The sequence below is a fragment of the Salmo salar genome, chromosome 01 (assembly GCF_965601325.2).
Source record: "Salmo salar chromosome 01, fSalSal1, whole genome shotgun sequence".
NCBI lineage: Eukaryota > Metazoa > Chordata > Actinopteri > Salmoniformes > Salmonidae > Salmo > Salmo salar.
This window is the reverse complement of record NC_138291.1, coordinates 74,740,224-74,755,446: the sequence shown is the minus strand read 5'-3', so window position 1 is coordinate 74,755,446 and position 15,223 is coordinate 74,740,224. Positions and strand designations below refer to the sequence as shown.

The window sequence follows — 15,223 nt, the reverse complement described above, 5'->3', positions numbered from 1 at the left end:
TGTGTGTGTGTGTGTGTGTGTGTGTGTGTGTGTGTGTGTGTGTGTGTGTGTGCACCACGTGTGAGCGTATCTGTAAGTTGAGCTGTCTGCTTGAAGAGACATCGGAAGGTGTTTGGATGTGTTCATGGTTCTGTGATGTGTGTGTTTGTGTGTGTGCATCTGAGATTATGTGTGTGTATGCATGTGTGTGTCAGGCAATCCCAGTCTGGCTTTGGGTTTAAGTAGGGTCCCCTGCTGTGGCTCGAGATAAAAGGAGGGTTTTGAGTCTGAAAGCATAGAAAGACTGACTAGAATGGACGCTCCTGATGGCTTCATTGATGGGAAACTTTGGAATTAGATTTTCTCTCTCCATGTTTTACAACTCAGAACATGCATGTTTGTTTCCACTATTCTAAATGCAACAATGTAAAATCCTAAAGCACTGCAATATGGGTGTGATTCATTATATAAGGTTATGAGAAATGTAGACCTGTACAGTATATCTATGTCTGGGAGTGGTTCTAGGGGACTATGTCTTGGAGTGGTTCTAGGGGACTATGTCTTGGAGTGGTTCCAGGGGACTATGTCTTGGAGTGGTTCCAAGGGACTATGTCTGGGAGTGGTTCCAGGGGACTATGTCTGGGAGTGGTTCCAGGGGACTATGTCTTGGAGTGGTTCCAAGGGACTATGTCTTGGAGTGATTCCAGGGGACTATGTCTTGGAGTGGTTCCAGGGGACTATGTCTTGGAGTGGTTCTAGGGGACTATGTCTTGGAGTGGTTCCAAGGGACTATGTCTTGGAGTGGTTCCAAGGGACTATGTCTTGGAGTGGTTCCAAGGGACTATGTCTTGGAGTGGTTCCAGGGGACTATGTCTTGGAGTGGTTCCAGGGGACTATGTCTTGGAGCATGACTGCAGCCTAGCAGCACTGCACAGGACTGACAGAGACATATCAGCTGACCAGGGCTTGACCTACTGGGGCCACAGTTTGACTCACTGACCTGAGCTCTGCTTCAGAGAGACTGGCTGCTCGTCCAGTAAGATTGTGTAGTACTGGGTGCTCGTCCAGTAAGATTGTGTAGTACTGGGAGCTCGTCCAGTAAGATTGTGTAGTACTGGCTGCTCGTCCAGTAAGATTGTGTAGTACTGGCTGCTCGTCCAGTAAGATTGTGTAGTACTGGGAGCTCGTCCAGTAAGATTGTGTAGTACTGGGAGCTCGTCCAGTAAGATTGTGTAGTACTGGCTTCTCGTCCAGTAAGATTGTGTAGTACTGGGAGCTCGTCCAGTAAGATTGTGTAGTACTGGGAGCTCGTCCAGTAAGATTGTGTAGTACTGGGAGCTCGTCCAGTAAGATTGTGTAGTACTGGGAGCTCGTCCAGTAAGATTGTGTAGTACTGGCTTCTCGTCCAGTAAGATTGTGTAGTACTGGGAGGACAGTGGGGGATTCATTAAGACACACAGGGTGCAGTCCCCAGTGAACACTGTTCATCTGTTGAGCTGCACTGTTGTTTGTTTCCTGTACATCTAATGTGCTCTATGTCTAACCACTGCAACCACCAGCATCCTCACAGCTAGTGTGTGTGTGGCCACCCTGTTTCCTCTTCTGTAAGAAGCCTAGGCCACTGACTTAAAGGGTTACTTCGGGATTTTGGCAATGGGGCCCTTTATCTACTTCCCCAGAGTCAAATGAACTCGTGGATATCATTTTTATGTCTACGTGCAGTCTGAGGGAAGTCGCTAACTAGCGCTAGCACACTTACTTACCAGTGTTAGCGCAATGACTGGAAGTCATTGTGCTAATGTTAGTTAGCATTGACTCGCGAAAATACCTCTAACTTCCTTAACATAAAAATGGTATAAACAAGTTCATCTGTCATTGCCAAAATCCCGGAGTATCCCTTTAGCCTCAGGATATTGTAAATCTTATCCATCTAATGTGTTCTAACCACTGAAACCTCCAGGATCCTCACAGCTAGTGCACGTGTGTGTGAGTCTAAAGTTACTGTGCCGTGAAAATGCTGTAGTGCAGATGGGAAGGTCCTGACCCCAGGGTTAGTGATTGGACAAGGACATACTTCTAATCATAGTGTATCATGGGTAATTCCTGGCAAAGCATCATATTTCAGTATCTTAACAGTCTGAATGCAGGTCAGATACTGTACACAGGTCATGACCCCTATGCCTTCACTCTAGGCTACATTTCAATCTGGAAACTAGCGTGATGTAGTCCTATCTGTGTGCCCTCTAAAGAATGAAAAGTGTATTGTGTTGAAGTCAACCAGAATAAATCTGCATGTATTTTTTTTATTTCTACTTAGGGCCTCATCCATCATGGCTCTCCACCTCTCTACATATCTTTGTGTGGTCAATAAAGCATTTCAGACAAATATATTGACTTGGTAGGACTAACAGAACTCTTCATCTCTATCACCACAGAACTATGACTTTAATCTTCTTTGCCTATTTAAAGAGCATAGTGCATGGCTATCCATCTCTCTGGATCTCTTTGTCAGTCAAGTATTCATATCAAATGCATATAAAGCAAATATATATATCTATGTAGTCTGACCCTATAGGGTGGAAGGGTAGGCTCTTTGCGAGTGATTGGCTTAAATGAGCCTGCGTTTTTTTCTTTTTTTTCTTAGGCGGGCCTAACTTCTGTTTTGTGTGTGTGTTTACTTTGAGCCTCGATTGTTTGTGGGTTTGGTGCCAGTGCCACACACATAGGGATACAAGACACAGAAATTGCAGACTGCACGTTTAACTTGACTGTTGCTTCTGCATTTTGTGTTTTGTTGGTGATTAACCCCTCCCTCCCCAGTAAAATGTGTAATTTGAACCCTACAGAAACCAACACCTGCAGGAGATGTCAGAGTGACTCAGGTAGCTAACCTCGCTCCATCCCTCCCTCCATCCATCCCTCTCTGGCTCCAGCATCCGACCGCTTATCGTTACTCCACCTCCACCCCTCCATCTGTATGCTCCGTATGCTCACAGAGACCAAATCAAACTCGCACTATGAGAAAACCTGAACAGTTGTGTTTCAGTAAACAAATAAAAAACAGACCGTTTATAAAATGAATGTGATTATTTACCCTGTGCTGGTTTTTCCTGCAGTGTGGTTTTGATTGAATCTGCCCCAGAGTCATGGAGAGGGATTATAAACCCATTGGATGTGCTTCTGGTTGGGCAGAGGCTCTCAGAGTGGAGTGGAGGAGGGTCATTAGCTGGGAAGGATATCATTGGCTGCTAAATGGGTTCCATTACGGTTTTGCAGAAGCATGACTTTGTCTGCATCTCGAATGGCACCCGATTCCCTTTTAAGGGCACTACTTGTGACAAAAGTAGTGCACTATATAGGGAATAGGGTTCCATTTTGGATGCAGACCTTTTGATTTCAAGAGGATTTGATGTCCTCTCTCCATATTTCTTATTTTGCACACATTATCCTGCCCACATTACACAGCATACTGGCTGGAGCTTTATATAGATTATGATTTTATAGAAATAGCTTTTTTTGTCTTGTATCACACGTTGTATGTGTATAGGCTTCTGACAATGCGTGTATTCGGCGTCCAATGTACGGTTTTCATGTTCTGAGAAAGTGTACTGTCTCATATCTGTGTGTACTATGTAGTACTACCTCTATCTGTAGTGTACTGTACGTGAGCTGATCTGCATGTGTGTCTATATCAGAGTGTTGTGAGTAATGTGGGCTGCACAGTCAAGCCTGTAATATAGGCTAGTCTGTGACATCACTGCTTTCTGCATTCATCCATACTGTACGTTCAGTGGAAATGTGTGGTCTGGTCTTTTAAACTTGCTGTTTATCATGTACAAGTGCTGAGACATTGCAGTGTCAACAACAGAGAGAAAGATATAATGATGTCGTCATGTGGACTGTCCCTTTAACTGTAGAAGAGGAGAATATCCACTAGCTGAATTACCTGAGTCATCCAGCCTGTGTGAACAGCAGGAAGTGTAACCCGGGGCAACAGGCTGCTGTTTCCATTAACTAATGACAGAGTGCAAGTCCTCCATTACAAGGAAACTCCGAATGCTAATTACTGTAGAACAGAGAGAAAGAAAGAGAAAGAAAGAGACAGAGTGAGAGATAGAGAGCGAGAGAGAGTGAGGATACTAGCAGAGTACTTAACCCTTCCGTGACTACTTTTGACCAGAACTCTATGGGCGTAAATAGCAGTTTGCCAGGTCTTGCGACAGGCTGGGCGTGCGGAGGGAGGACGAAGGTGGTGATTAAGTGGGGAGATAAGCTCTCTGTAATGGCAGGGTGGAATAATTCCACTTTAAGTAGGAGGGCTGAGTCTCTCCTCCCTCTGGCTCTGGCAGAAACCTGCTGGGAGCCTGAGACTGACTTCTCAGAGATTGGCTCAATGTGGCTCAGTCTGCTCTGCTGTGGTCAACTCTCCTCTTCTCGTTTCTTCTCTTCTCTCTCCTCCCCTTTATTCATAGCTCAATTAAGGCTTTGCTGTTTGATCTCAAACACCTTTTGAGCTTATTTTCTGTGTTAAGATGTTAGACATTAAGTCCATAACTCTTCTTATGGACAGGGCATCGTACACCATTCATAATGATGTTTGCCTGCCTGCATGGTGGAGCAGACAGTTACCTGCGTTGAAGATGACTGAGAACGCTGAGCAATCTGATTAGTCATTGGGGACGAGGGGAGGAAGAGGGGGTGAAAGAAAGAGGAGGGGAGAGGACGGGTATACGCTCTCTAACCCATATCCATCTCTCTCTCTGTCTCCATCTCTCGATCTCTCCCTCTCTCTCTCTTTCCCCCCCCTCTCTCGCTCTGCATGTTACCATTCCTCTTCAGAAAGCCAGAGGACTCTCTTCTAGAGCGATCAGAGCTGATGTACTGCAGATAAACACTGTGTGATTCATTCCATCAGTCACTGAGATCTACACTGGCAAACAGACAGCAACAGACAGGCTGGGATTACTGTGTTAGGGTGCCACAATGTGGCAGGAGGCAGAACTGCAGTCCAACTTGAAGAGTGAGAGGCAGCACTCAAATGTAGTGGGCAGAACATAGTCAGAGAATCAATTGAGATATTTCAGATGAATCAATTGAGATAGTTTTGATCAAGCATTTTTGATGGGCAATTGTTTGTTTGTTTTTCTGATGGCAGAAATGGCTGTGGAGACTTTCAGAGAGTCCAAATCATTTTGCTGAAGTAGTCAGGAAAACAATATCATAGGATCCTATGTTTGGCAATAGAAACGGACTTACTTCAAACTGACATACTAAAGACTGTTTTAGCAGACCGACAGACTGTAGTTAAAGTTTAAAGTTGTATATGTAGACCGACCTGTGTGTGTTTCCTACGTTATTAGACTGACTGACACATGTGTGTGTGTGTTTCCTACATTATTAGACTGACACACGTGTGTGTGTGTGTGTGTGTGTGTGTGTGTGTGTGTGTGTGTGTGTGTGTGTGTGTGTGTGTGTGTGTGTGTGTGTGTGTGTGTGTGTGTGTGTGTGTGTGTTTCCTACGTTATTAGACTGACACATGAGTGTGTGTGTGTGTTTCCTACGTTATTAGACTGACACATGAGTGTGTGTGTGTGTGTGTGTGTGTTTTTCTTTCCCGTAGCCCTGCTGTCATCGTGGTGCGAGGAGCTGGGTCGCCTCCTGCTGTTGCGTCACCAGAAGAGCAGACAGAACGAGTCCCCTCAGGGCAAAGTCCCCATGCAGCCCAGCATAAACACCATGAAACCCCCTGGAGGACTCTCACATGGGTCAGTGTGTGTTTGTGTGTCCCCGTCCGTCCGTCTGTCAGTGTGTACTTTGCTGTATATGTTTTCTGTTTTACACAAAGGGAGACATTGTCACTTTCATTTTCACTTACACAACAGGTGGGAACATGTCATTTTAACACACACTCCCTCATTGGTTCCCTGGTTTAAACTGGATCGTTCATGTTAACTTTAACAATGTTTACCTAAATCTCAGTTTCCTCCCACCTCAAAGTAAGCTATATAAATCATGCCCTATGTTGCATTTAACCTAGAATATCATCCTCCCAGTCCCTTCTCAAATAAATACATGTACTGAGTTTTTCTCTTCATGAAAGTGAGCTAAGACAAGCTTAGCAGAGCTAGTTTGGAGGATAGGAGCAGACATACACGCTAGGGCTGGGAATTGCCAGGGACCTCACGAAACGATATAATCACGATACTTAGGTGCCGATACTGTATTGCGATTCTCTCATGATTCAATGTGCACTGCGATTCGATGTTCCAAACATATTGCTCACGGTATGTCTGCTGCAGAGGGACAGGCGAGAGCCATGAGAAAACGGGTTTTGATCGGTCATGGAAATAAAAGTGTAGAACAAGCTATGAAAGAAAATTACTGGTGTTTTAGTGCAGGTACAGCCAACTAGCACAAAAAGTATTTTGCGATATTGTCAAAATGATACGATATATCATCAGAAAGGGCAGCAGGTAGCCTAGTGGTTAGAGTGTTGGACTAGTAACCGAAAGATTGCAAGATTGAATTCCCAAGCTGACAAGGTAAAAATCTGTCGTTCTGCCCCTGAACAAGGCAGTTTACCCACTGTTCCTAGGCCGTCATTGAAAATAAGAATTTGTTCTTAACTGACTTGCCTAGTTAAATAAAGGTTAAAAAAAAAAAAGAATTTCCCTGATAATATAACTGTATCGATTCCCCCATCACTAATACACGGACACAGGCATGCACAAACGGAGGGAGTGGGCTGCAGTGAAGTAATGTTCAGCAGAATGTTCTGTGCTTGCCCCAATTCTAAACCTGGCTGCCACATTTCTGTTCTGCGCTGGGCATCTTGGGAGGTGTTCTACCTCCTTGAAGATACTAGTATATTGGATCCCTTCCAGCATGTGTGAAAACATACTCTGTCTGTCTCTCCCTGTTTAGTTTGGTTCTTCATATTCTAGCCTGCGATTTGTTTGGCGTTTTAATGCCAAATATTCCAAATAACATATACGTGGCCGAAGGGTTCCAAGGATTATGAGCACATTTCACATTCCTGGGTGGATATGCAATCCTCTGTTGTGTTACGTACTTGGCCAAATGAAATCCACGGCTGTCACGTTAGTATGTCTTTGTATCTGCCCTGCAGTGATGACAGGGGGTGTGTGTGCGTGCGTGCGATACGATCACATTTTGCTGACATTGTTCATTACGATAAACAGCCAATACTATAGAAATGTGAAGATTGAGCTGAAATAAGTTTGTTATTATAGGTGATTGTTAATTGGACAATTGATGGCTACAAACATAAAACTAGGACTGTCTGGGTGTGGTCTGAGTGGGAGGGCAAAACTGAAAATTACCTGTTATTGGCAGTGATGGAAAAAGTACTCAATTGTCATACTTGAGTAAAAGTAAAGATACCTGAATAAAAAAAGACTCAAGTAAAAGTGAAAGTCACCCAGTAAGATACTACTTGAGTAAAAGTCTAAAAGTATTTGGTTTTAAAAATACTTAAGTCTCAAAAGTAAATGGAATTGATAAAATGTACTTAAGTATCAAGTATAAACTATTTAAAATTCCTTGTATTAAGCAAAACATACAGCACAATTTTATTTATTTATTTATTGGCGGATAGCCAGGGGCACACTCCAACACTCAGACATAATTTACAAACGAAGCATTTGTGTTTAGTGAGTCCGTCAGATCAGAGGCAGTAGAGATGACCAGGGATGCTCTCTTGATAAGTGTGTGAAATGTACCAATTTCCAGTCAAAATGTAACAAGTACTTTTGGGTGTCAGGAAAAATGTATAGAGTAAAAAGTACATTATTTTCTTAAGGAATGCAGTGAAGAAAAAGTTAAAGTTGGCAAAAATATAAATAGTAAAGTAAAGTACAGATATCCCCAAAAAATACTTAAGTAGTACTTTAAAGTATTTTTACTTAAGTACTTTACACCACTGGTTATTGGCAGAGAGGTTTGGTACTCTCTATCTTATTGGTCTATTAACTAATTTACTGCATGGTGATGTCACCATGGAATGCCAAATCCTATTTAGAATTCTAATTCCTAATTCATTGGCCAAAACTCCATCCCACCAAAACAGGCTGAAATTTCAGGCGGTCTTTTCAAACAGCTCTTACACTATAAGGGAATTATCATAATTTTCACAATTTCACAGTATTATTCCAACCTAGTGTGGAAATATTTATAAAACACAAGAACATCTAGTTTTTGTGTGGAGGGCTTTAAAGGATAATTACAAAAAAATGTGGTGCACATCAACGTTCTAAACTTATCATTATATTTATTGTTATCACATCAATTCAGGCAATTTATCTCGGTATGGATTTTTGTCCATGTTGCCTATCTCTCGGTTAATGTGTGTGTTCGTATTTGTTCTGTAGTGATGGGTCATTTGCCTACGACTCAGTTCCATGGCAACAGAACACCAACCAGCCCCCGGGGTCATTGTCTGTTGTTACCACCGTGTGGGGTGTGACCAACACGTCACAGAGTCAGGTGAGACACACAACACACACCCACACACACTTCAGTACACACTATTTGATGTTTTCGACACACAACACACACTCTTATACCGTTGTATTGAGTCTAGTAATTGAACTACCGAAGACAGACCCTGAACCCCAAGTCTCCTTAGGCACTTTGTGTAGATCTGAGATGATTGGATAGGTGTAATATGGTGGTAGTTCCATCTTGCCATCTCTGATTGAACCTGGTGGAATCATCACCATATTGCTTTTACCTAGACATTCCTCTCAGATTGACAAAAGCTCCCAGGGGCTAGAGGCTAGGGGTTTATTGGAATTCTGATGTTGGTTGAAATATGGTTTGCTGTGTGTGTATCGCCAAAAGCTAGGCCTATATCAAAGATCTCTTGTTGAAGTCCCACACAGTGAGTTGACGTCATAGAATGACATATTAGGATCTCTGTGCTTGACCTAACACTGTTTGCTGTGTCTAATCAAAAACGATATCAATGAAAAGTTGTTAGACAAAAAATATCAGTGAGTTGATTTGACATTTGACCTTTCTTCACCCAGGTCTTGGCCAACAGCTCCAGCCATATGAACCCAGGAGGTAACCCCATGGGCCAGGGTATGTCTGGGGGTCCGGCAGGCCTCAACTCCCCCCAGTTTCCCGGCCAGCAGCAGCAGTTCCCGGCCAAGGGAGGCCAGGGTCAGGGCTACATGCAGCAGGGGATGTATGGCAGGCAAGGATACCCCGGTGGAGGGGGCTACAGCGGGAGGTAAGAGGTCATACACACACATGAATGAAGTTGAGACTGACACATTCTCTATCTCACTCTTACTCTATGCTTTTAACACATACAGTATACACAGCTCTAATTCATATTGTTTCCGTTATATAGTTACCCAGGTGGTCCTAACACTCCCCCAGGGGGGATGGGCATGCCTCAACACTCCCGCCAGCCTGGCGACTTCACCCAACCAGCAGCTGCTGCTGCTGCCGCCGCTGTTGCCGCCGCCGCTGCTACGGCAACCGCCACAGCAACCGCTACCGTGGCAGCCATGCAGCAGGAGACCCAGAACAAAGAGATTAACCAGTATGGACAGGTACGGACACGTCACACATGTACAAACACTGTTATCATAACACGCACACAAACACACCATTGCCATAATACAGGTTGCTAAAAGTTAGAAACAAATGTAGTTACTTACTTATAATATCTTGTTTTGGGCCTGAGGAAAAGCAGATACTACTACATACATTGTACACTAAATACAGACAAAAACCATGGAGTCAAACCTGCAGCTTCATAATTAACTGTAACTCTTTGTCCTTTCTTCCTCCTTTTTTCCCCCTCCAGATGTGTTCCTCCTTCCAGATGGGCCCAGGCCAGGCCTACAACAACCAGTTCATGAACCAGCCTGGCCCCAGAGGGCCCCCTGGAGGCATGAACCCAGGCAGCATGGGCCAGGCCATGAACAACCCGAGCATGGGTGGGCCTACCATGGGCATGAACCAAACTCAAGCCCCAGGCATGGGGCCTTTCGGGGCCCATGGTCAGAGGATGCCCCAGCAGGGCTATGGAGGACCTGGAGGCCCCAGACAGGCCATGCCTATGCAGGGCATGAAGAGGCCCTATCCTGGGGAGGTGAGTTGGATGGTGTGTGTGTGTGGGGGGGGGGGGATATGTGTGTGTTTAGGGTGGGGGGGTGTATGTTTCCTTTGAGTATTATATTCTCATAGTACCTCCCAACATGCAGTGCATGCCTTTCTTACACATGTTAATAGAATAATTAAGTTGCTGATTGATTCTCTCTCCCTCTCTCTCTCCCTCTCTCCCTCACCCTCTCTTCCCTACAGCCAAACTACGTGGGTCAGCAGTATGGTCCTAACGGTCAGTTCCCTCCCCAGCAGAGTCAGTACCCCGCCTCTAACCCATCCAGGCCGATGCCCTCCCCAAACTACCCCGGCCAGAGGATGCCCGGGGGGCAGGGGCAAGGCCAGTACCACCCGCAAGGCATGCCCATGGGACAGTACTATAGGGTGAGAGCTCCCTCACACTAACACTCCCTATCTACCTGTAAGCTGTAGACCTCCCCTCACACTAACACTCCCTATCTACCTGTAAGCTGTAGACCTCCCCTCACACTAACACTCCCTATCTACCTGTAAACTGTAGACCTCCCCTCACACTAACACTCCCTATCTACCTGTAAGCTGTAGACCTCCCCTCACACTAACACTCCCTATCTACCTGTAAGCTGTAGACCTCCCCTCACACTAACACTCCCTATCTACCTGTAAGCTGTAGACCTCCCCTCACACTAACACTCCCTATCTACCTGTTAGCTGTAGACCTCCCCTCACACTAACACTCCCTATCTACCTGTAAGCTGTAGACCTCCCCTCACACTAACACTCCATATCTACCTGTAAGCTGTAGACCTCCCCTCACACTAACACTCCCTATCTACCTGTAAACTGTAGACCTCCCCTCACACTAACACTCCCTATCTACCTGTAAACTGTAGACCTCCCCTCACACTAACACTCCCTATCTACCTGTAAGCTGTAGACCTCCCCTCACACTAACACTCCCTATCTACCTGTAAGCTGTAGACCTCCCCTCACACTAACACTCCCTATCTACCTGTAAGCTGTAGACCTCCCCTCACACTAACACTCCCTATCTACCTGTAAACTGTAGACCTCCCCTCACACTAACACTCCCTATCTACCTGTAAGCTGTAGACCTCCCCTCACACTAACACTCCCTATCTACCTGTAAGCTGTAGACCTCCCCTCACACTAACACTCCCTATCTACCTGTAAACTGTAGACCTCCCCTCACACTAACACTCCCTATCTACCTGTAAGCTGTAGACCTCCCCTCACACTAACACTCCCTATCTACCTGTAAGCTGTAGACCTCCCCTCACACTAACACTCCCTATCTACCTGTACGCTGTAGACCTCCCCTCACACTAACACTCCCTATCTACCTGTAAGCTGTAGACCTCCCCTCACACTAACACTCCCTATCTACCTGTAAACTGTAGACCTCCCCTCACACTAACACTCCCTATCTACCTGTAAGCTGTAGACCTCCCCTCACACTAACACTCCCTATCTACCTGTAAGCTGTAGACCTCCCCTCACACTAACACTCCCTATCTACCTGTAAACTGTAGACCTCCCCTCACACTAACACTCCCTATCTACCTGTAAGCTGTAGACCTCCCCTCACACTAACACTCCCTATCTACCTGTAAGCTGTAGACCTCCCCTCACACTAACACTCCCTATCTACCTGTAAACTGTAGACCTCCCCTCACACTAACACTCCCTATCTACCTGTAAGCTGTAGACCTCCCCTCACACTAACACTCCCTATCTACCTGTAAGCTGTAGACCTCCCCTCACACTAACACTCCCTATCTACCTGTAAACTGTAGACCTCCCCTCACACTAACACTCCCTATCTACCTGTAAGCTGTAGACCTCCCCTCACACTAACACTCCCTATCTACCTGTAAGCTGTAGACCTCCCCTCACACTAACACTCCCTATCTACCTGTACGCTGTAGACCTCCCCTCACACTAACACTCCCTATCTACCTGTAAGCTGTAGACCGCCCCTCACACTAACATAACCATTTGACCATTTACTCCTGCTCCCATTGTGCTGCTGTACATTTAACCATTGATGTCTGTTTCATTCACAGCAAGAGCCATTCAACGGTCAGAACAGAGGTGGATACTCTTATAGCCAAGGCAACGGGGTATGTGCCCTCCTTTTTTATCCTTTCTCTAAGCAAATGTAGATGCCAACAGAGTTATTTGAATTCTCTATCTCTCATGGTTTTTCTTTAACCCGTATGTATCACTCTTCTTCCTCTCTCCCTCTCTCCTTTTCCCCCCTCCCTCTCCCTCTCCCTTTACCTCTCTCCTCCTCTGCAGGCCCCCAGGCCAGGTAACTACCCCCACTCCCCGGTGCCTGGTAACCCCACTCCTCCTATGACCCCCGGAAGCAGTATGCCCCCGTACCTCTCGCCCAACCAGGATGTCAAGCCCCCGTTCCCACCTGACATGAAACCAAATATGGCAGCGCTTCCACCTCCCAGTGAGTACTTACACTGGAGCATTCACACATGGATGCATGCATGCACGCACACACACACATGCACGTATGAAAGTTTGTATGCATGCACACACACACCACACATGCACGTATGAAAGTTTGTATGCATGCACACACACACACACACCACACATGCACGTATGAAAGTTGGTATGCACGCACACACACACACACACACACACACACACACACACACACACACACACACACACACACACACACACACACACACACACACACACACACGCACGCACAGTGGCTAGTCTACATACAGTACGGCAGAGCTAGACCAAGCCGTCAGTAACGCTTTCGATACCTTTGGCTGAAAATACATCAATCCCTGCACAACCAAGTTTTAGCAGTACATTGATGGTTTTATTTCATTTTCATGAGATACAAAGCCATGTTGACACGACTACTTCACTACATGACTACTTCACTACATAACTAACAGGGTTGGGGTCAATTCCATTTCAATTCCAGTCAATTCAGAAAGTACACTGCAATTCCAATTCTTTGCAATCCTTTTAAATTGGGAAAATTTGGAATTGGAATTTGGTTTACTTTCTGAATTGACTGGAAATGAAATAGAATTGAGTCCAACCCTGATCACTACTACATGCTGCCCTGATACGGCCTCCCTGTGGCTCAGTTGGTAGAGCATGGTGTTTGCAACGCCAGGGTTGTGGGTTCGATTCCCATGCGGGGCCAGTATGGGGGGGGAAATAATTATGAATTGAAATGTATGCATTCACTACTGTAAGTTGCTCTGGATAAGAGTGTCTGCTAAATGACTAAAATGTAAATGTAATACAGTGCAGTTGGAAAGTATTCAGACCCCTTCACATTTTGTTACGTTATAGCCTTATTTTAAAATGTATTTTTAAAAATTCCCTCATCAATCTACACACAATACCCAATAATGACAAAGCAAAAACTTTTTTTTTTACACTTTTGCAAATGAATTTAAAATGAAATAGTTAAATATCAGTTAGTTAATACCTCACAGTGGTATCCTGGTGCCCCAGCCACTGTCTCCTCTATGTCTGACTGTTAATAAACCAATATACAACTCTTACCCCACTGCCACAGATACAGTTAAACGGAAAGCTGACGTCCTATCTTCCTGTCCTGTCTCTCCGCTCCCATCAGCCAATCCCAACGAGGAGCTGCGGTTGACCTTCCCGGTCCGGGACGGCGTGGTGTTGGAACCTTTCCGGTTGGAACACAACCTCGCCGTCAGTAATCACGTCTACCACCTGCGACCGTCGGTACACCAGACCCTCATGTGGAGGTGAGATACAGAGACAGACAGACACACAGACGGACACACACACAGACACATACACCTACGACTGTTTCTACACCAGACCCTCATGTGGAGGTGAGACGCCAGTCTTATTTCTGTACCGTCACAAAAATGTTGCCATTGTTCGCATTCCCTGTACAGTATTGGCCAATAGCAGTCCTGATAATTGAAAGAACTTTCAACTAAGCATATTAACAAACCCTTGACCAACTGAATAAGGTGTGCTAGTGCTGGGCTGGAACAAAACTGTGCTGTCCTGGCTGGGTGTCCCAAAGGATTAGGAAAAACTGTTTTGTATTTGACTCTATTGACCTCTGCCCTTTGCGCTTTGCCCCCTCTAGGTCAGACCTGGAGCTGCAATTCAAGTGTTACCACCATGAGGACCGACAGATGAACACCAACTGGCCCGCCTCCGTCCAGGTCAGCACACACACGTACGCATGCAGCATGCATACAGATACGTACACACACACACACACACACACACACACACACACACACACACACACACACACACACACACACACACACACACACACACACATACACACACACACACAGACACAGACAGACAGACACACTGTCCTCCATCCTTCCAGGTCAGTGTCAACGCCACACCGCTGACCATCGAGCGGGGCGACAACAAGACGTCCCATAAACCCTTGCACCTGAAGCAAGTGTGTCAGCCCGGCAGAAACACCATCCAGATCACCGTCACCGCGTGCTGTTGTGTGAGTACACAATTCAATAGGTCTGCGTCAGAGCAAAGGATACAAGGGATATTTTAAATGTATGTAGAGGATACACTGGGTGTGTTCATCATTTATGTCTTTATGTTATTTATGTCTTTATGTCATTTATGTCTTTATGTTATTTATGTCTTTATGTTATTTATGTCTTTATGTTATTTATGTCTTTATGTTATTTTTGTCTTTATATTATTTATGTCTTTATGTTATTTATGTCTTTATGTTATTTATGTCTTTGTTATTTATGTCTTTATGTTATTTATGTCTTTGTTATTTATGTCTTTATGTTATTTATGTCTTTATGTTATTTATGTATTTTTGTTATTTATGTCTTTATATTATTTATGTCTTTATGTTATTTATGTCTTTATGTTATTTATGTCTTTATATTATTTATGTCTTTATGTTATTTATGTCTTTATGTTATTTATGTCATTTATGTCTATGTTATTTATGTCTTTATATTATTTATGTCTTTATGTTATTTATGTATTTTTGTTATTTATGTCTTTATATTATTTATGTCTTTATGTTATTTATGTCATTTATGTCTATGTTATTTAT

At 44.6% G+C, this 15,223-nt stretch overlaps 1 protein-coding gene across 6 annotated transcripts in view; it reads left to right on the top strand.

Annotated features, from left to right (window-relative positions):
* The window catches only part of LOC106608394 (zinc finger MIZ domain-containing protein 1), a 195,969-nt gene that overhangs the window by 173,229 nt on the left and 7,517 nt on the right, over positions 1-15,223 (top strand). For 3 of the 6 annotated variants that reach the window (XM_045722012.2, XM_045722022.2, XM_045722021.2), the window contains 11 exons: positions 5,600-5,744; positions 8,370-8,484; positions 9,030-9,235; positions 9,359-9,563; positions 9,821-10,108; positions 10,321-10,503; positions 12,186-12,242; positions 12,421-12,583; positions 13,694-13,895; positions 14,252-14,330; positions 14,510-14,641. In XM_045722012.2, the coding sequence (XP_045577968.1) occupies positions 5,600-5,744; positions 8,370-8,484; positions 9,030-9,235; positions 9,359-9,563; positions 9,821-10,108; positions 10,321-10,503; positions 12,186-12,242; positions 12,421-12,583; positions 13,694-13,895; positions 14,252-14,330; positions 14,510-14,641 (1,775 nt within the window). Of the gene's footprint in view, positions 1-2,825; positions 2,862-5,599; positions 5,745-8,369; positions 8,485-9,029; positions 9,236-9,358; positions 9,564-9,820; positions 10,109-10,320; positions 10,504-12,185; positions 12,243-12,420; positions 12,584-13,693; positions 13,896-14,251; positions 14,331-14,509; positions 14,642-15,223 lie in introns of all 6 variants that reach the window. The other 3 variants (XM_045722017.2, XM_045722006.2, XM_045722019.2) reach the window with 3 other exon arrangements.